The sequence below is a fragment of the Acipenser ruthenus genome, chromosome 24 (genome assembly GCF_902713425.1).
Source record: "Acipenser ruthenus chromosome 24, fAciRut3.2 maternal haplotype, whole genome shotgun sequence".
NCBI lineage: Eukaryota > Metazoa > Chordata > Actinopteri > Acipenseriformes > Acipenseridae > Acipenser > Acipenser ruthenus.
In genome coordinates this window covers 7794440-7816508 of record NC_081212.1, presented here as the reverse complement: position 1 = coordinate 7816508, position 22069 = coordinate 7794440, and the positions used below count along the sequence as shown (strand labels likewise).

At 39.9% G+C, this 22069-nt stretch overlaps 2 protein-coding genes across 3 annotated transcripts; one reads left to right on the top strand and one right to left on the bottom strand.

The window, feature by feature from the left end:
• Nucleotides 1–595: 595 nt before the first annotated feature.
• Nucleotides 596–17731, bottom strand: LOC117429590 (TATA-binding protein-associated factor 2N-like). Of its 2 annotated transcripts, none has more exons than XM_034049266.3 (16): nt 17585–17731; nt 17000–17036; nt 15995–16046; nt 15804–15888; nt 15559–15685; nt 11954–12045; nt 11613–11745; nt 6594–6628; nt 5980–6012; nt 5319–5428; nt 4556–4685; nt 4244–4342; nt 3872–3971; nt 3450–3529; nt 3072–3189; nt 596–1003 (listed from the first exon to the last, which is right to left on the bottom strand). In XM_034049266.3, exons 1-16 carry the CDS (start codon nt 17592–17594, stop codon nt 967–969), a joined length of 1278 nt encoding a protein of 425 aa, XP_033905157.1. In that variant the 5' UTR covers nt 17595–17731; the 3' UTR covers nt 596–966. The 2 variants fall into 2 exon arrangements, with proteins under 2 accessions (XP_033905157.1, XP_033905158.1); XM_034049267.3 differs by having other exon boundaries at nt 3872–3953.
• Nucleotides 17732–18281: 550 nt separating this feature from the next.
• Nucleotides 18282–22069, top strand: LOC117963298 (rhomboid domain-containing protein 2-like). The gene is made up of 4 exons (XM_034902755.2): nt 18282–18689; nt 19227–19628; nt 20421–20571; nt 21099–22069. Exons 1-4 carry the CDS (start codon nt 18497–18499, stop codon nt 21514–21516), a joined length of 1164 nt encoding a protein of 387 aa, XP_034758646.1. The 5' UTR covers nt 18282–18496; the 3' UTR covers nt 21517–22069.

Here is a 22069-nt window from a genome sequence, read left to right as displayed (position 1 = left end):
ATTTTACAAACCCGAGGCTCGTGAAATGTACTCCTTTATTTAACCCTTAAAACTTAAAAGGGTTTGGACAAGAGGCACCCTTTACAGAACAGGACAATTATCGATGCCGTGAACATTAACAAAAACAGTTCAGTTCGAATGATTTGGTTTCTAGTTGGTATTCCAAACTGCTTCCATGTTAACCAGTTTTATCTGACACAATAACGAATGAGGACAGGGTGCTTTCACATGCACATCTCTAGAAATAAGCTGGTTTTCTTTCTGTACTAAAACAATACATGCGTCCTGTTTAAATGAGAAGGGGTGCATTGGGATATGTACAGTATCAGGATGGTTGATGTCAGACCTGTACCTATCTGCACAATGGTCTGTCCTTTTATTCATCTATGAAAACCCAGCTCTGCAGGAATAGGCTGTGTGGTTGTGTGAACATTAACCGGTTTCAATTTCACTTTTGCTTGGTGTTTACTGTATTGTTGCATAGTTTAGACTTCTGCCTCCTTCACAGTTTAGTTATTACTTACAGATGTAGGTGGTTATGACATTGAAGGCTCCTTTGTCAATGAAGGGGGGGAAAAAAGAAAAACCACACACCTGAAGTAAAACGCCTGCTTTATTCAGTTATACAAAACACTCTGCAATTTGGCAATACAAGTAGAATACAAGTCCGGCTCATGTTGCACATCTTAACCTGTATGTTTGCAATTTAAAAAAAAAAAAAAAGAAAAAGAAATCCAATTTAACCCTTAACACTAACTTTATTACATTCTTCCATTGTAGAAACGTTCTCATTCACAGTAGCTGCACATCCATGTTCTCTGCACTACTGAACAGGTAAGACTATGAAGCATCACACAGGCCATTCTGTCAATGAAAGATACTTCAATGGAAAAGCACAAAAACAAACGCTGCCCAAACCCCCCGATCTCCTGGAATCGCAGAAAGAGTGCTGGCTCCTGGGAAACCTCAGTATGGCCGGTCTCGGCGGTCTCTGTAATCATCCCTGCAAAGGAAGGGCAAGACACTTCATTCTATAAAGCTGAGCTTGTATAAGGGTTTCTTCATTCTACAACATTATACAGCTGAAGAGCCAGTCATTGTATTAAACTGGTTTTTCCCCCAAAGTTATCAACAGCTTTTCACCCCTCATTTCAGTTTGCATGGACTGGAATGAGTTTCAAGAATAGTTAAAACTAGAAAGATCTATATCTGAGGTTGCTTTTAGCCATAGGTTCGACTCATTGCGTGCCTGCCAAGTTGCTGCTGAGCTTATGTTTTGATGGATGATAATTATGATTGTGTTTTATTGCCAGGTCGTCATTGTAAAGGCGTATTTGTTCTCAAATGGACGCATCTGGGTAAAAAGGTTTTTATTGATTGATTGATTGATGTAACAAGTAGAAATACACTTGTTTTCATCTTAACCCTTTGCAGTCCATTTATTAAGTGCGTGTCAGGCACGTCATGTCCAATTTATTTTCACACGTGCAGTTAATTTTAGATGCGCTGTTTAAAAGTATTTTTTTTCCCCCACAGTCAAACGGGTTTAAATGGCCCTGCATATCAACAAAGCACTCACTAGGCATCTCCAGCCCCGCCCCACCCTTTCGTTTGCTATAGCGTTCACCTATGTAAGAAATAAATAATAATAATAATAATAATAATAATAATAATAATAATAAATAATAAACAATAAACAATAGTCGTACATACCGATCGATCATCTCCGGATCACTCGTTTTATCACCAAACTCCTCAATAATGCGAGTCATTATTTTATTACTATAACATCTCAAAAAAGCTCTGCAAATGTCCGTGTTTTCTGTGCGCTGATTCAGTCAGCCAACTTGTTTACTTACGACCGCCCCAGTTATCTGATACCATGTATGACTATTCATGAGATACGCCTTTTTTTTTTTTTCGACTTGTCTCTGCTCCTGTCGCTACTACTCTGCAATTGAATGGTTCTCGGCTTTCACCGGAGAAAAAACAACTAGACACCCGTTTATTGCGTTGCTAAAATGATGTCGGACCCAGTCCAACAAAGGACCTGTGAGGAATAATTTTAATGTCGGACCCAGTCCGACAATGGACCACAAAGGGTTAAAAGGCCCTGCATATCAGCAAAGCACTCACTAGGCATCTCCAGCCCCGCACCACCCTTTCGCTCGCTATCGCTTTCACATATGCTAAGAAATAAAAAATAATAATAATAATAATAATAGTCGTACATACCGATCAATCATCTCCTGATCACTTGTTTTATCACCAAACTCCTCGATAATGCGATCCAAGTCACTATTTTATTACTAGAACATCTCAAAAAATCTCTGCAAATGTCCGTGATGTTCTCTGTGCACTGATGCAGTATCAGCCAACTTGTTTCCTTATGACTGCCCCGTTATCTGATGCCAGGGGCAAGTATGACTATTCATGAGATACGCCTTTTTTTTTTTTTTTTTTTTTCGACTTGTCTCTGCTCCCGTCGCTCCCACTCGGCCATTGAATGGTTCTCGGCTTTTTCCGGAGAAAAAACGACTAGAAACCTGTTTTTTGTGTTTGAGATGATGTCGGACAGGGTCCAACAATTGACCCGATAGGAATAATTGCAATGTAGGACCAGGTCCGACATAGGACTGCAAAGGGTTAATGGAGCTTCCCCATTCTTCCAACATTTGTAAATGTGTATACCAACTGCAGTAAACTAAACAATGCCTTGGATCAGTGTAAACGGATCACCGCCCACAATGAAAAGTAAAACTTACATTCTAAACTGAAGTGCTTACAAGCTTAAACTGAACAACTCAAATAAATAAAAGGCTGATCTGGAACCCAGATTTAGCCAACAGATGTCGGCACTCACTTTGTTTATGTTTATTGGACGTGTTTAAAAGCTTGCAACTTAACTACTTTAATAGTGTTCTGGATCTTGGATCTGTATGATTTTCTAGCAGGTTTCAGGTTTTGTGAAAATCTACTCAAGTTAATTGTGACAACAGTCAGTAGCATGACTTCATTTAAAAAAAAAAAAAAATATCGGAGAAAACACAGAAAGCTACTACAGCACTTACCTTCCTCCCATCTTCCCTCCAAAGCCTCCACGATCGCCACCACGCCCCCCACGGAATCCACCACGCCCCCTGAACCCGCCCCTGTCTCCTCCATAGCCTCCTCTACCACCACCACGATCTGCAAAGCAAGCACACAGAGCTTCAACACACAGACCGGGCAAGGCTAACTACTCAAACTGATGGATGATTTCACAGACCATCCAGTAGTATCAGTCTAGTTCCAAAGTGCAACCGTTTACACTAATCTTGGACTACTTAAATCACGGGTCTGTGAAACGAGACATTTAGGATGTTCCAGTCGCTGATACTCTTATTGATTCAGGACATACTTGTGTGTAATTTTATATATAAAAATGTATTTAAATGAAACATGCATACCCCCATAGGCATCCCCTGGTTTAGATGTACTGCACTGGTTGCATTCTGTTCTTCTTGCAAAGTTCATATTACCACAAGACCTGCAAAAAAAACCAAACACATTGAGCAAGGTGACATTACACATCCCCATGCTCTGCAACTAAAGGCATCAGCACCTCAACCAATAATCAACCTTGTGTGGAAAAGAATCTTAATGCACAGGTTTCCCCAAGATCACACAAGCAGCGAAAGCTTCTTCAAAAAACAATATAAAGCTTAGATCTCTACTTGATGCATTTCATATTCAACTCCATCCAGGGATTTTGATAAAATTAGAAAGCCCATTGCCAGGAGACAACGAAACTCAAAGGCTGTTTTAAATGGGAGCAATTCGTATTCTAGGTTCACGTACAAAAAATAAGGAGAAAGAAAATGATACTTACGAGTTTGGACACAGCCAGTCTCCGTTCTTCGGCTCACCACCAGGGCTGGCACCAAAACTCCCACGGCCAAAACCTCTGGATCCTGAAAAAGCACATGTCTCTAAATGGAGAATATCAGCAACATGTACTTCACATTGCTTCTGCAAGAAGGGATATTTGTAATACACAACACAGCTTTACTGCAAACCTGAATAAATCAACTGAATATTCTTGTTTGCATTCACCGAGGGGAAGGAAGCGATTCAAAAGCAACATTTCTAGGGTTCAGTGTTTAATGTCACCAACAGTTAAGCTCTGATTTTGGCCTTCATTTTGAGCAGGTACCATACATTAATGTTCTATTAAAAATGGATGTCAAGACCAACTTCATACCTCCACGCCCTCCTCCACCTCTTGCTCCTCCTCGCTGCATAAATTCAGGCCTTCTTGTGGCAAAGGAAACCTTGATTGGTTTGCCATTGAACTCCTTTCCTACGAGAACAGAACGAATTGCAGCACACCATTAACATCAATATAACACATTCACATATACAACAAAACACAACTACATACCAGAAAAGGTGATTAATGGGAGGCATTAAGAAAATATGTTAACTGTTCCACTTAAGACTAGCATATCTATTTAGGTGGCATAATAGGTTGTTTCTATATGAAAACAAATTTAATGTTGGGAAGCAAACTTACCATCAAACCAATCAATAGCTGCTTTTGCAGATGGTGGATCATCAAAAGACACAGTGGCTTCTCCCTTAAGCCTCCCGGTTGCTTTGTCAGTATACAAGTTGATCATAGGCAGGCCTGTTTTTTTGTTGATCTATGTTGTGAAAAATAAGTTAAAAAGCATTGTTACTTGCCATTCATTGAAATCAGGAATGGGAGACATTAGCTCTCAGTCCAATGAAGACACTGTTCCAACCACATGGTTAATTAAAATTTACTTTTAGTTGGTAATAAAACAATTGATGATAAAAGTCTCCAAGACTCAAGGCTGTCTACACCGCTGATTTTAATGCACCCCCTTACATTTGCACTTAACGATTAAGAAATTTCCGTATCAGATTACTGCAGTTTTCAAAGTAGAACTCTGAACAAAATCAAAAAATCCAAGTGCCCCATAGTGTGTTGCAGACTTTGAACACAATCTGCTTTTTCTTGCGCTAAGGCAGAGTTAGTAGCCTACTGTTTCCTGCTTGTTGCTATGTGAAGCATGCAGAGGAATCTAGTGTTATGAACCACTACCGAGGTGGTGAAACCAGTGTGCGTAATCCATATGCATGTAATACAACAAAGTCATCACAGGAATGAAAGTGCATGGAATGCATTTTGCACCGGTTGGCGGATATATCAGAAAATTACAGTACAACATATACTGCCTCCAAGCAATGATCGTGCCAGGCAGGGATCACCCTACACGGTGCTCTTTGCTGGATAGGGATGTTTTACAAACCTTAATGATGCCGATCTGTTTGAAATATTCAGCCACCTCTTCAGGGTTTACGCTGTCCCCCAGTCCCTGGACAAAGATGGTGTTGTTGTCAGAGTTGTCCTGATCACCACCTAGAGATATACAACAAGTAAAATGCCATGTTAGTCCCAAAAGAACAAATATAGGACGGTTCATTTACCAAGGAAAAAGCTTACAGTATAGCTTTAAAAGACCACATGTCTTCAGGTCAACTAAACCAGCAACTTGAAGCCATATTCAAATGATTATCTCCAATGAGAAACAGAGGAGAATGTATACACAAGTAACCTGCTCTGTAATCATAAGTTATAACTGTTAAAACTGTTATACAAGTATGTACTTGTACAGCTGGTACAAAAAACTACACGTTTATATAGAGTTAAGGACCGAATTATGTATTTGGCAATCACATAACACAAAAGGGACATACAAAAAATATTTGCCAGTTCATATGTGAAAACTATCCACAATGCGGCGCATCTGTCCACTAATGAATATGAAAAGGTACAAAAAGACTTGGTCCTTATGCTTGTGTCCATAAAAAGCAAAATGTCCACATTAAGTTGAATGCACTATATATAGTAAAAATATTTAAGTTTCAACGCCAATAATCCCTGTAAAAAGAAAAGGACTTTGACCTCACCTGAATCAGACCGCTGTGCCAGATCTCTTGAGCCTGCAGAAGAGCAAATGGAAGAAACACCAATTAGCATCTATACTCCATTTACATTTTCACATAAATGCACAGAAATCCATCCCATATCCTCTATATTTAAGTTATATTCCCACAAACTGGCTAGCTCTTATTAAATAGTTAAAGAAAATACATTAAAAAGAAGTAGTTTGTGCACCACTGTGTAAATGTTTTCACATAGCTGTGGCAGAAGCCAAACCTTGCAATGCTGGTGTAGTAGCTGTGAAGACTAGTTCAGACCGCAAAGTTTTGTTTGGTCCCCATATTTTTTTCTCCACCTTCGAGGACACAGGTATATTTTTCCACCCATCCTTCTGAATAAATGTCTTAAAATATTGTTGCATTCTTCATGCAAATAGCAATACAATGCTGTTTTCCTTACTTTTCCAGTTTTAAAAAAACAAAAAAACCCAAGAGCATTAAAAACACAAAAAAAAACAAAGACCAGCTACAGTTATAGATGAAGTGCCTTCCTTTTGGACGCAACTCAAGAATATGGTGGCTTTAGAGCTTTTTGGTTATACAGAATTTCCACTGAAACAGTTGTGATGCTCGACACTTACCACCGAAATTTTTGAAGCCACCACGGTCACCACCTCTGCAGAGGAAAAATTGAAGAAATGATGCCTTCCTTTAGGTCACATTTTTGAGCTCAGGGCTCTGTATTTCTACTCTGAATATGTACTACTTGTACGTTCTTGAAAACTAGAAACACCTCTATTTAAAATCAAGGAGAAAACTTTTATTCAGGTCCAAGTAACAAACGTTTGTTCGTTGATTATTCCTGAACCATTTGTAAAAGACAGACTCATGTATTTATTTAAATCTTTGCAGGCGTTTGCTGTGTGTTCAAGTTGCAGACTTCTCCGCATCACGAACACATCTTTACTTTTGCAGAAGCGAAGGAAACCGGACTACTGGGCACAAGCATTATGCAATGCCAATACTTTAAGCCCAAAGCCAAGACATCTCCAACCACAATTTCTTTAGTGGAAAATCTGCCAGTTTTGACTGGCAATTGTTGCCTTACTGTTAATGTAAAATAATGATTATCTATAACAACTATGACTTTCTGCTAACTAGATGTGTGTATATTTAAAAGTGCTGCGCTTCAATAGCTGAGATGGAGAAGTTTAATTTCATTCACTCTGAAACCTGTGGCATAAAATGTAGACCAAGTTAACACAGAAGACATTGAACTCCACAAAACAAACAGGACAGCATTTGATCCACATCATTTAAAACAGGTGCAGTGGGGAAACGGAGCTGCATGTCACATTTTGTAAAGATATTGTATTGGATAATTTCCCCTTAACGCTAGAATGTCAGTCTTAGATCAATATATTTTACTGGTTAACTAGTTTACTTGCTGAACCAACTGCAAGATCAGACACACATCCTCAGGGATGATACCAAGCAAACCGACCCAAGAACCAAAGGATGGCTCAGTTCTTGCTTGAACATGGAGAGTTTAAGACAAAAGGTTCAGATGGCAAATCATCCATTACTACTGGAACAATGACATGTTCAAAGCCTGTTGCTCATCCCTGTGGTATCTTGGGTAAAGTAGAACACATTAGGTCACTGCTATTCCTTTATACTGAACAAGGGCAAATGGTGTTAAATCGTGTGGTTATTTTAAAAGAAACCAAGTAAACGCACTGGTCTTTTCTTTAGTTGTTTCTCAGCATTAATTGGGGGAATAAAAAAAAAATGTTATTTTCTGATTGAAACCATTGACAAGAACCTTTTATTTCATACTGTTAAACTAATGACAAGGATATTCATTTTCAACTAGATCATATTTAATGATGTCGGGTGGTTCCACAGCACATGTATGTAGCAGGGTTATCTTATAATAACCAGTGGTGAAATCTGAATAAAAGGACAATTAAGGACTAAAAAAAAATAAAAATAAAAAAATAAAATACAAAAAATGGGGGGGGGGGGGGGGGGATCTGCTCGATCGAAACCTTTTCCAAAAGTAGTTAATGTCTTCTTGTTTTGAAAAACAAAGCAACAAATTGACTTACAAATCCGTCTTCCATCTTCTCATCAGCGTCACGTGGATTAGTTTGCAATGCAAACAGTTTGGTTAATCAAAGTTGTTGGGATTCAAATGTTTATGGAAAAAATAAAACAAATGAAGACATGTACAGCTGCATACAACTCTGCCTGCAATACGACATCTCAGCTCTGCTCACAATCCACTCACACTCCCCTTGTGGTAATGAAACACACAGAAGGCTCCCAGTGAATGCCTCTGTACCCCGGCCAGGGATAGAATAGGTGTATTAGCATTGCTATTTGCAACATCCATTCATGAGTCAGCCACCAGAACAAAATGGAAGAATTTGTGGTATGTGCTGAATGCAGACAGTTACCACCTTCAGCCACTGACAGTAACCTATTGTTAGCTCAGGAAGGCAGTACCCCCTCTTCTGTTTGTCCCCACCCAGAAATGAGCAAACCGCCACAATAAGGGAGTTATTCCATAAATTATGAGCAGTCGATACTTGCTTCAGCATCTCCCTGTTCTGTTTACTGCCACAAATGCCTAGTCATTGAGATATTAAAAATCGGTATTAGCTACCCCGACTACTACAAATTTATTGTACGGTTGACTTGTAAACAGGTATAATGGAGATTAATAAAATAGGTAGGAAACATCAACATGGTATAGCCACAAATCATATGCACGTACAACTTCCAGCATTTCATAAGGCAGTATGGGAAGGATAATGCTGCACGTGTAGGCCCCAGTCTTTTAGTATCCTGCATATTCTTCAATATTCATTAAAAAAGGCTTGGCATGCTGACTGTCCACAGATTTAACAGCTCTGTTTAAATACCCATCCCGACCACGTGCGGATGTGTTCAGACTCATGGCATTTCACTGCCCTTCATGCACCTGCAAGCTGTACATTCATATGACCAATATATTACAAGTTGCTGAAGCTGCCTACCTACTTCTTAAAAATCACCCCGGGTATGTAATGTGGATGCATGTCATCAACTGAAGTTTAGGATACAATTTGGATAAAACCATTTTAAGGACTTCAGTCTTTTAAACTTCAGATGTTGGAGACACACACCTACAAATCCCAGTTTTTCCTTTCAACTGCTGAGATTACTCATTTTAGTCTTGCATTCCTTAAAAGCACCTTATCAATCTGATGTATTTGATTATGCAAGGATCCTTTCAATTTATTAAATGCGCTCAATGTCACTATATGCGCTCCCTTCCTGTGTCTACACACTGCCTGCATGCAGTCGCTGAAACTTGACATACAGGAGCAATTTTCACTAAAGTCTGTGCACTTCACCTGTGCAGGACTGAACAAGATTTCATTACTGAAAGATTTCTGCTGACCAGGATATGCCTCTTAAGATGTCAGATCTTGTTTGTGAGGGGTCAACACAATAGTTTTCTATGCCACTCTCCCAATCCTCTCCAGCGGCTCTAGGAGTTACGTTTATTTACTGATGCTTGCATTTTTCTTAGACAAGTGTACAGAGCATCTGTTTTGTTACCAGGCTACTTGATCAAAGTACAGTACTTCCAATTACTGTCTTGCTACCAACTAAACATTTTAAAATTGCTTCAATCAATTTTAGCTAGAATGCATTTTTTAAATATCGGGTGACAGTGTACAGCAAAGTTTTAAAAAAATACAGATATTTCAAACGGATTGTCATGCGTGGGAATCCTACATCAGGGCTCGAAATGAATGGCAGCCATGTTGCAATTTGCTGCGAGTGCCCCTCAAAATGTATGTCTATTCACAGACATTATAGCCGCAGTGTCCTTTCAGCTACAGCATCTGGAGATGCCTTAGATCCAATCAACATGATTGCGATTTGCTTGGTTGTCGCATTAGCAGGGGAAAACCACAAAAAAAAAGTGCTAAACTATCATTACAGGTAAGTTGTTAAGAAAGAGGCGATACTATAATTAACTTGAATATGCTTCAATTGCCGTTGTCCCCTTATTTACCACAACAGGTTTTTAAAGTTGCCACTAACAAATAAATCCTTTAAGTGTTAATCCTTTGACAAATTGATATTGTTGCTTAATTACTGCGAAGCAGCATGACGATACAATAGTCTTTTATGAAATTCCAACAGTAAAATGCATCTTAACCCTTTGCAGTCCATTGTCGGACCTGGTCAGACATTGCAATTATTCCTATCCGGTCCATTGTCGGACCCTGTCCGACATCATCAAAAAAACTCAAAAAACAGGTTTCTAGTCGTTTTTTCTCCAGAAAAATCTGAGAAAACCATTCAATGGCCGAGTGGGAGTGACAGGAGCCAAGACAAGCCGATTTAAAAAAAATAAAAAAAATAAAAAATAAATAAAAAAATAAATAAAAAGGCAAATCTCACTGGCATCCCATTATGGGCGGTCATAAGGAAACAAGCTGAATGGTACTGTATCAGCGCACAGAGACTATCACAGACATTTGCAGAGCTTTTATGAGATGTTATAGTAATAAAATAATGACTTGGATTGCATTATTGAGGAGTTTGGTGATAAATTGATCGGTATGTACGACTATTATTTATTTCTTAGCATATGTGAAAGCGATAGCGAACGAAAGGGTGGGGCGGGGCTGGAGATGCCTAGAGAGTGCTTTGTTTATATGCAGGGCCTTTTAAATCCATTTGACTGAAAAAAAAAAAAAACACTTTTAAACAGTGCGTCTAAAATTAACTGCGCCTGTGAAAATAAAGTGAGGAAGTTTTTATTGAAAAAACACTGTACCTGTACAGTATTTGCTAATTATTTGCAGATTTAGGCTTGTAAAGCTGGTTGCTTTATCCATACATGTAACACAGCGACTCGGATTGAGATTTCGGAGTTTAGTTTACGTTAACCGGGTAGACTATATGCAATAAAACTGAACAAACAGTCCCATGGATTGGTGATAAAAGTCAATGCTTGGCTTCAGAGCAGGGAGCGGTGTCCTCGCAGGATCCAATCTACAGCTCTGGCAAAGGTTTGGAATCACCCTACAGAATGAACTAATACTGCTTCATAGAGTCGAATGAAACCTGTTGAATAATGTCCCGTTTGTAGTTTTCCATGAAAAATTTGACATTTCGAAATCTAACTTGAAATAGTGTACTACTAATGGCTTCTGGTAGACTTGTGATACCATTGTAGTTTCTTTGATTACATGATAAATAAAAGATTTAAATTATGTTCATGTAGTTTATATAAATAAAACCTAAAATTCTCGGCGATGCAAAACTTTGCCATAGCTGTAGTTTGCCGGTTGACAAAAAATAAAAAATAAATAAAAAGCCATTTTGGCAAATTAAGAGCTCTGCTATAACAAATGTCCCCATAATCTCAAAAACTCATTGAAAAATCTCCCATCCTCAACATGTGACACTATGTCCCAAATGTACTGGATGATGTATTAAATAATGCTTTCATTTCAGTAGCCTATGTAAATATGAGACTTGATTAATGTTGCCATGCACTGTGATGAGTGGCAGCATTCATTGTTTGTAGTGTATAAACTGAAAAGATGCATCGTGTACCTATAATGGTGAAATGTTTTACAACTTACCCCATACCAGAAGGTGGGCTTCTGCTGTCCCGGTCAAATCCACCTCGCACTCTACCTCTGTACCCGTCCGACCTGCCAGAGCTCCCTTCATCTCTCCCATACCTACTCATACTGCCTCGACTGTTCTCTTCACCTAGGAAAGACAAAGTTCATTCTGCGATTAAAACACGAGGCAAACACACTAGTGCGGTGTCAGACTAACAAACAAACAAACTTGCATGACGAGTACCCCCCCCCCCATCTAATGTTATCTTAAGTAAGGTAATCAAAGGCTAGTGTAATCCGGGTCTGTGAAAGCAGCCATCAGTGTTGTACTTGTTTGGTCACACCAATGGAATTACCTGAGGGCGCACGTCGGCCGTAGTTGTCGTGGTTAGGCGGCTGACTATAATCTGACTGCTGACCATAAGCAGACTGGGACTTTGCTCCTTGCCTTTAAAAGAAAGGAAACAAAAAACAAAACATTATCTATAAATCCATTGCATAGATTTTAGTCTTCATGCTAATCAGGTAACAGAAGCCTAAAATTAGATTTTGCTTTCCAAAAATTAACTGAGCGCAGGTGTACGAGCTAGACTGTATCTTAAGATATAGCAATCAAAAAGAAAAAAATCCAGGAGGAATGATGCATTTCTGGACGTATTCTTTGACAGATGAAATAGTAGCCGTGTTAGTCCAGAGATGATAGACAAAGAGAAGGAGAGCGATACCTTTTATTGGACTAACTAAACAAAAATGAATCACAAGCTTTCCAGACCTCAAAAAAGTCTCCTTCAGGTAAAAGTAGGAAAGAGATTGATGTTTACAGTTAGTCCAATAAAATGTATCACATCTCCTTCTCTTTGTCTATGGATTTATTGTGAAACTGTTTGGTAATCCACTGAAACAATTTCCTGCCATGTGCAAAATTGCTCTTGTGGGGGTCATCGCCATTGCTTAGCTAGACATTATGATGTATTACATACTCAATGAAATTGTAACTGTACTGAATGCCCTTTGACATGCCACCTGTTTTGGTAAGGTGACCTGGTAAAGAATTGGAGAGAAGCAGATGCGTCTTTACAGAAGCTATAGAACTGAATCAAATGTGCTACCAAAGCAAACATCAGATAGATAGATAGAGCAGATGTAAAACCATAGAAAATAAAAATCCAAGGAAAGGCCACTGCTTCCCACCAGAAGCAGCTACAGAAGTTGGGGGAAAGCGTTGGCACAATCGGACTCTCTTTTGCTCCAAATTGGTTATTATTCCTCCACTCATAACTGGCCGGACAACTCCCAACAAGTAATCAATTAACATACAGCAGAGGACTTACTATTGTAAGGAGTGAAAGACATGCGTGGAGCGATATCGTGTGGCACCGCTTGGTATTTAGCCACCAATAATTGCATCCATTGCTTTTGCATGGTGTTGGACAGACAGCTAGCCCTGCTGGGTCGCCCAAATCAAATCCTGAGCGATTTGTGCCCGCTGGTATTGCATGTGCATTCACCAATCACAGCAAAGCACTGAGGATGTGTATACCAACAATGATGAATTATAAATTTAAAAACACATTCACCCTATACAAACATGATGAAAGATGTGCATCCCATAATATACTGTATCGCATCTGTGAGTCCCATAGTACACTGTATCGCATCTGTGTCCCATAGTACACTGTATTGCATCTGTGTCCCATAGTACACTGTATTGCATCTGTGTCCCATAGTACACTGTATTGCATCTGTGTCCCATAGTACACTATCGCATCTGTGAGTCCCATAGCACACTATCGCATCTGTGTGTCCCATAGTATACTGTATTGCATCTGTGTCCCATAGTACACTGTAGTGCATCTGTGTGCCCCATAGTACACTATCGCATCTGTGAGTCCCATAGTACACGGTATCGCATCTGTGAGTCCCATAGTACACGGTATCGCATCTGTGAGTCCCATAGTACACGGTATCGCATCTGTGAGTCCCATAGTACACGGTATCGCATCTGTGAGTCCCATAGTACACGGTATCGCAACTGTGAGTCCCATAGTACACGGTATCGCATCTGTGAGTCCCATAGTACACGGTATCGCATCTGTGAGTCCCATAGTACACGGTATCGCATCTGTGAGTCCCACAGTACACGGTATCGCAACTGTGAGTCCCACAGTACACTGTATCGCATCTGTGAGTCCCACAGTACACTGTATCGCATCTGTGAGTCCCATAGTACACGGTATCACAACTGCGAGTCCCATATTACACTGTATCGCATCTGTGAGTCCCATAGTACACGGTATCGCAACTGTGAGTCCCATAGTACACGGTATCACAACTGCGAGTCCCATATTACACTGTATCGCATCTGTGAGTCCCACAGTACACTGTATCGCATCTGTGAGTCCCATAGTATACTGTATTGCATGTGTCCCACAGTACACTGTATCGTATCTGCGAGTCCCATAGTACACTATCGCATCTGTGAGTCCCATAGTACACGGTATCGCATCTGTGAGTCCCATAGCACACTATCGCATCTGTGTGTCCCATAGTATACTGTATTGCATCTGTGTCCCATAGTACACTGTAGTGCATCTGTGTGCCCCATAGTACACTATCGCATCTGTGAGTCCCATAGTACACGGTATCGCATCTGTGAGTCCCATAGTACACGGTATCGCAACTGTGAGTCCCATAGTACACGGTATCGCATCTGTGAGTCCCATAGTACACGGTATCGCATCTGTGAGTCCCATAGTACACGGTATCGCATCTGTGAGTCCCATAGTACACGGTATCGCATCTGTGAGTCCCATAGTACACGGTATCGCAACTGTGAGTCCCATAGTACACGGTATCGCATCTGTGAGTCCCACAGTACACTGTATCGCATCTGTGAGTCCCATAGTACACGGTATCGCATCTGTGAGTCCCATAGTATACTGTATTGCATGTGTCCCACAGTACACTGTATCGTATCTGCGAGTCCCATAGTACACTATCGCATCTGTGAGTCCCATAGTACACTGTATCGCAACTGAGTCCCATAGTACACTATCGCATCTGTGTGTCGCACAGTATACTGTATCGCATCTGTGTGTCCCATAGTACACTATCGCATCTGTGTGTTCCATAGTTGGCATCCAGCTATCTCGTAAAAATACCCAGCGTATCACCCCACACCCGTCTGTTTGCCCCTTCATGCACAAACTCCTGACCATTTTATCAAAATAATGAAACTTGGGTAGTTCAGAAAGCTAGCACTGGGTGCCTTGGCAAATACAGCACAAGAGCAGCGCCACATCAATGCCAGAATGAATGATATTGAAAAGGTAAGGATTTAACAATTAGTGGTCAGTTTGGTTAATTTCTGAATTGGGGATATAAATCAAATTGAAAGCTTATTGCACATTAACAGCAAGGACCAATAAAGCATAGTTGCAGGCTTTTGAAAATCAACCGCATGTGGTACCATTCTGAATCCAAGCTGGGAGAATGCATTCAACTGCTTCCACAAATAGTGAAGAATTTAAATTGGCAAGAATGTGGCCTCCCACCATGCTGGGTGTTACATACATAACAAGTAAGGCTTTTAAACGGTCACGTTTAAAAAGAGTAACATTTGATTTCTTTTGCATAAACCTTCTCAACAAAAGAAACATTTCAGATGTTGCCTACAAATACTGAAATTGTATGATAACAAACATTCCATATATGCTCGAGTGTTTATTCTTGAACCTTAAAACACAGAAACCGCCATCCTTAGTAACGGATCATTTTCAAACTGAACACGTGCAACAGATTTTTCTACGTCCGTTTCATTTTACCATATCTCTACTAAAGTGTGTGTGTTTTTTTTTTTAATAAATACAGCGATTCAAGGATCCCAAGTGGTTTGAGCATTGTTTTCTGTTCCACTTCTGGCACCAAAGCATGTTTAGCTTTTACCTCCAGTCCATCTTACCCTGCTGGTGCCTCTGTGCTCTGCTGTCCGTAGCCTCCATAAGCTTGCGGTTGTGGTGGTTGTCCATAACCAGCCTGACTCCCATAGCTTGATGTACAACTCTGTGCTGTCTGACCATAACTTTCAGCTAACATTTAAGGGGGGAAAAATAGGTAATCAAGTACTGTTCAGTTTTAAGCATAACGTTTAGAAATAAAGCAAATGTTAAACTAATTCATTTCATAAGTTCATAAATTCACACGTACCTGGCTGTGCCTGTGCATAGTTTCCGCCATAACCCGCATAGCTTTGTCCATACGAAGCTGATGCATCAGCAGCTTGGCCATAGCCCTGAAATACAAAAACAAAATATTAATCAGTGTGTAACCCCGGAACTGTGCAATATATTGTTATCATTAACCACATATTTTACATTACTTAATCCGCAACAACTCACCTGTGTACTCTGCTGGTAGCCTTGGCTTGCTGGTGCACCATAAGCTGCATAACTGAAAAGAAAGAAAATGTCTATTAGTTTAATACTAGTTACCTAACCTTACACAAACAGCGACCCGATATTTCCTTACCAGGAGCACACTGCATGTCTGTCTGAATGCTTCAGCATGAGGTTTAATTGAATTTATCAACCTTCCCATGGTTCCAATAAATAAAACATTTAAATACAATTGTAAATGAATTAAAACACATCTTACAGGCCAGCCATTAGTTTCTATACGAATACATTGTTGGGCACTGTCCTCAAAGGGGTCTGAAACCCAATCCTAAATAAAAGAGTATTTAATCAAGTGTCTGGAGTACCTAATATTCTTATATTCTGTTATAATACTCAATATAACACCCTCACACAAATACCGGATTTTAGCGCAAAACTACTCACAGGGCCAGACTAAAACGAATGACAAAACGGAATGCCCATTGACTACAATGAGGAAAGAAGGAATGCACTTTGACAACACGATTGACAGCCTATATCTCGAAATCATTTGTTTATTTTTAAGAAACAATATTCGACATTTTAAGACTCCTGTTAGGCATTTCGAGATATAGGCTGTCACTCCTAGTTTTGCTATTTCTTTAGTGTTTTTTCGGTATTCAAGGCCTGTCATTTCATAGAAAGCAGCTGTCATTCCACTTTTATTTTGAACATTAGTTTATTTTTAAGAATCAGCATTCGGGATTTTAAGATTCCTGTTTGGGATTTTGAGATATAGGCTGTCAATCCTGTTGTCAAGGGGCATTTCGTTTTAGTCTGTCCCCACCCAAATGAACAAAATTTGGTTGCGAGGATGCAACCTTTGTTTTCGTATGTTGGGGCGGGGTGAATGCTAACATAGTAAGTAATTGATATGAAAGTTTAACTTGCATTAAATTAAATCTTAGGGAAGGCTACATTCAACCAACATGAATTCAGCAGGTGTTTACTCAAGAAAACTATACATACCTCTGCTGCGGAGCTCCAGGCTGACCGTAACCAGAACCTGAAAAAAAAAATTACATTTGAGAGTACCAGTATTAACTACAACAAACTAAAGAGATTCAAATATATCAGACATGTGGCCGTCGATAATGCACCGGTCTCGGCAATCACTTCGAAACGCATTTCTCCGTTGTTTACACTCTTTCTAACTCGGTAGTGGCCATTTTAAATAAGGTTACAGTCCACGTTAGAAATCTTCGTGTTATTTTTAAGCAGGAAGAGAATCGTTTAATAAGGCCCAAGCGCCGAGCATGCATTAAAAAATGGCGGACTAATGTTCTAAAAACGAATTGTAACCTGCGTCACACCGACAGAAACGGTCGGGTTTTATACATAAACAATACAAAAAAATACACAAATATTAAATGTAATGTTCATAATTACAATACTAATTAAAAAAAAAAAAAACTTAGACGGAAGTTTCCCCGGCCGAAGTGACCAAGCGGGAAGATAGTGGAGCGCAATCACACACCACACATAAATACACTGCATTGCAGATTAAAATTATTTACATAATTCGTTTACGAATGTTCGAACATAAAGCCTTACCCGAAGACATTTTTCAATAAAAAAAAACGGCACTTTCTTTTTCGCCTTCTGCACAATTTAAAAACACAACTACCGCTGCAGTAACACAATGCAGCGTTTATCAACTTCGACCTGCTGCTGGGAACTACCATCTCCTGCTTCAGAGGGGGGTAATTCCTATAACAAATGTGTTTACATAGATAAAAAAAAAAAAAAAAAATGAAACTGAATATCACAGAGCCTTAGCATACCGTATATTATATTTATATATTCGTTTTTAGTGAATATTAACCTATTCCGTTTTATTTTATAAACATACACATGTTTGTGTATGTGGTACATTCCATGTACCCCACTTTTTCATCAGGCCACGTGATGTGATAGAAATACGCGCTAGGGGGAAATATGACAGAACCAATCATAAACATACAGTATATAAAATCCGTACATGGCCCAATTGTTCAACTTTACAATTTTTTGGATGTGGTTTGTTTATTTCTTTGCTTTGCTTGTGCGGTAAAATAATTCGTAGTTTTATTTGAATGTCAATATAGATATTCAAAATAACTACATACAAGTTCATATTAATACCACTTTGAAATCCATTGAATGTACTAGTTTATTATGGTCAGAGGTGTTAATATTGATCTGGTTTCAAGTGACTGTAATTCAATATTACTGTAATTAATCCAGCCACGGTTAGGTTTCTATGGCAACATGAGTGATGGCGGCGGCGGCGCTGCGGGCGGGTCTACAACACGGAAGTGGGAAGTGAAAATTGAAGAAAGAAACCAAACGGTGTAAATATTTCGTAGTACACTGTAGTAGTTTAGTATGCGGTGCGTATGTGGTTAAATACGAAAGCATGTTGGCCAAATGTAACTAAATAAATCAATATCGATAACATTTATCTGATGATTTTAAACAAGTGCAATGGCGGTGGACAAATATGATCTAAAACGCGATGTTTTTCAGAAGGTGAAAAGTTTTCTACCTGTATTTGAGATAACAAGTGCTACTGTTATAATAATTGTGATATCAATCGCTTTATTCCTCACCACCGCCTGCTTTAATATTGATCCAGATGTTTTTGGTTTGGAGCCCTCGGATGTAGCGAGTTTGCATGGTAAGGTTATTGTATTTGTAATTTTACTGGTGCCGTGTTAACCCAGATTTAGCTTTTGTTTTGGCTAACTGAACGTATCTCTTTTTCTTTAGTGTTAGGGCTATGTCATTGAATACATTCTAAATCAATATTTCTTCAAAGAAAAACCAAAATGAAATCCTTCGTTTTGCTACAAACTGTTGCGTCCTATTATTTTGAGCACAGTCAAGTTAGACGTGCCCCTAATCAGACCAGTGACATTACACGCTGGCTAGGAATCTCAACACATAGACAATGGAGCTTTATCATCACTGGGTAGTGAGGATAAAGTTTTGATTATTTTATATTGAGACTTAACTTTTACGGTTAACAAAATTAGAGTAAGCTATCATAACAATATAAAGAGAAAATGTAGAAGTAGATGCCAGTTAAAAATGCTCCAGAAGATTACAAAGTAGCCTGTCCTCAAATGAGGACAATGGCATTCATGGGTTAAATGGTAGCTATGAAACAAGGTGTGTAGCGCATTGACTCCTCTTTCTGTTGGCTTCTTCACAGTGTACAAGCTGCTGACCTACACGTTGTCCCACGCAGACCTGCCCTCGCTCCTGTGTAACATCGCTATCCTCTGGTACTTTGGCAGTGGGTTGGAGAAGAGCGTGGGCACAGTCAAGTACTGCTACCTCTTTGTTGTGTTCTCTGTTGCGTCAGGATTGCTCTCCTTGCTTCTGGTCTACATCGTGTACGGTGTGGAAGGCACTGAAGACATCAGTGGGTTTACACCCGTGGTGTTTGCCATGATTGGCATGACCAGTGCCCGGTCCAAGATCAGGCGTGCCTTGCTGTTCGGGGTCAGTATCCCCATAGTCCTGGCGCCCTGGGTTCTCCTGCTCATTGCGTTTGTTGTGCCCAGGACGGTGTTTCTCTGTAATGTCAGTGGGATTGTGGTGGGCGAGATCTGTATCCTTTTCAATGAATCATTACGTTTGCCTGCCTACCCGTCGGTTCTGCATGCAGTCTGTAAAACTGTACAATAATCTGTCAGATTACACTAACTCTATGTGTCCCGTTTTTGTGTACCAGTAATTCCCATTTATAAATTCTTGCATCCAGTATTCCAGTGATGGTGTAGTTGATCTACATTCTTCCTACAGCCACATTTGAAGCTCCTGAAGCTTCTCTTGAGTAGAGCTTGTATGACAAACCATTCAGTCTAATACGATTTACAGCAGAATTGTTGAAATTGCAATTCCATTGCTATTTTGTGCAATTACAATTAGTTAGAATGATGCTGCAGTAATTACAATTAGAATTACAATTACACTAAAGTGACATAAACAACTCCACACATTAACCTGTTTACTCTATTCTAAATAACCAGCAATAATCACAAACATACTAGAGAACTTATTATTTCAAACAAATGGAGTCACCAAAAGCGGTTGAAAATACAAGAATAATGATGGAATGACACATAAATGCAGAATTGAACTGCAATCAATCAATTATATGGTATAGTTACAGTTACAGTTATGCAGGCGTGCCAAGGTTCAACTCCAATCACAATAACATTGTAATTGAAATTAATTACGAATTGCACAATTACAGTGGGAATTGCCCGCAGGTCTGATAACTAGACAGAAAAGCTTTGTGAACAGGGCTGTTGTGATTTATGAAGTGCTGCTGTTATTTGTTTAGCTCTCTGCTCCCTGCTGAGCCAGTCTTTCTTTAACCTGCTGACACTGAACACAGACGGCGTGGGGTTGTGTTTCATCCTGGATTTATCAGAGTCCAGAGCGTCGATCTTGGATAAGAAGCGTCCCTTCAGGCTGCTGCGGAAGCTCAGAGGAGCTGTGTATGTGCCGGCGTCAGTGACGGAGAGGAGGGCCGCGCTGCTCAAGAAGTAAGGATCTCATACAACTAGCTTTTTAATGTCCTTTTTTTAAGCACAACTGCCATAGACAGAATATATTTATATTACAATTGGCCAAGCCAGTAATTTTGGTATTGAGCGATTGTGGCAGGTGTTATCGAGATTATATATGTCAGTGTGGAATGTGTCTTACACACACTGTTAGAAATGTTTTCTTTACACGATTTTAATGAGTGACATGCTCTGCAGCCAGTCAGCTGCTTTGACAGAGAAGGCACTGCTGAGGGGAAAAGACTAATGAAGTGTAAGACATAATAAGGGAGGACTTTCTTTAACTAGAGTAGTACCAGCTGTCATGTTTTAATGTCCAGCCGTATTATGCAGCACAATGAGTTGTATATGGCTCAAGAGCCATCCGTTGGACAGCCCTAATTTAGACCAAGCCCTGGTTTTAATCTGAAATCCCATCGGCACTACAAATTTAGATTTAGTGGAGAGTAAGAACTTTCCAAACTCTTCTTGTTATTCCAGTATCATGTATTATTTTTCCACTGCAGATACAATCCACCCCCGGGCTCCTACCCAACCCAAGCCTACGTCCCGGTGCAAGATACTCAAAATCAAGACCCCTACTCCCGGGTCTATGGCAACTGGGGGGATCATTCTCACAACTATGGGAGCTATGGGGGCTGGCCCTCCCCTGGGCATGGGCACAGTCACACAGCTGCCCACCAGTGCAGCAGCCACACACCGCCTGGCATCCAGTCAAATGAAATGAATTCCAGCTGGCCTGCAGCCTTCCCTGGGTACTATAGCAGTTACACACCAGGAAGTCCAGTGAACTTGCCAGCAGACCCAGCACTGATACACACTCTCAGTGGGGCCCGTCCCCAAGTGGATTCCAATGGGAGCGGTGCTGATATGACATCACGGGTGCCAGGAGGGACAGCTGTGGGGGTGGTCTCAAGTGCATAGGTTTACACAGACCTTGTTTCTCCTTTAATGGAACTACCACAGGGTATATTTGTAGAACTTGTCTATATTTTTAAATCCCATGTAGGACCACAGTTGCCAAGTGCCATCTTTAAACAACGCCAGTCTTCAGTATGTTGTTCAGCATTGTGAGATGTGATTCATATTAAAAGATGATATTGTTCAAAGATGGCGCTCACATTAAAAGATTGATGCAATATAAAAAATGATCTGAACATTAGCAAAATTGCACAAAGGATTCGATACACATGGAAAAAAGAATGATGTGACAGTAGACAAGTTCATTTTTGCAAATATATTTTATGGTAGTTCCACTTTTTTGGTATTATACTGTTAAAATTGTCAATATATGTGCCTGTGCTCTTCGAAATAGGGCCCCCTGTCCTTGTTTGTGAAGTTCAGACACCATGGCCTTTTGTAAGCTGTGTTCCTTGTGTCTGGTGCTGGAAGGATGAAGCGCCACATCTTGAAGGCAGTTGCCAAAAGGAACTTTTTTTTATTAAATAAAGACGGAATGGGATTGGTTCAGTTTTAA

What these genes read in the sequence shown, in the direction of transcription:
- LOC117429590 (XM_034049266.3), bottom strand. An exon ending in AGCACAGAGGCACCAGCAGG is followed by an intron (nt 12,046 to 15,558) that starts GTAAGATGGACT and finishes TTTCTTTTAAAG; the next exon opens with GCAAGGAGCAAAGTCCCAGT. An exon ending in AGGTGGAGGAGGGCGTGGAG is followed by an intron (nt 3,972 to 4,243) that starts GTATGAAGTTGG and finishes TTCTCCATTTAG; the next exon opens with AGACATGTGCTTTTTCAGGA.
- LOC117963298 (XM_034902755.2), top strand. Translation starts at nt 18,497, where the DNA reads ATGGCGGTGGACAAATATGATCTAAAACGCGATGTTTTTCAGAAGGTG. An exon ending in GGATGTAGCGAGTTTGCATG is followed by an intron (nt 18,690 to 19,226) that starts GTAAGGTTATTG and finishes GCTTCTTCACAG; the next exon opens with TGTACAAGCTGCTGACCTAC. An exon ending in AGGGCCGCGCTGCTCAAGAA is followed by an intron (nt 20,572 to 21,098) that starts GTAAGGATCTCA and finishes TTTCCACTGCAG; the next exon opens with ATACAATCCACCCCCGGGCT.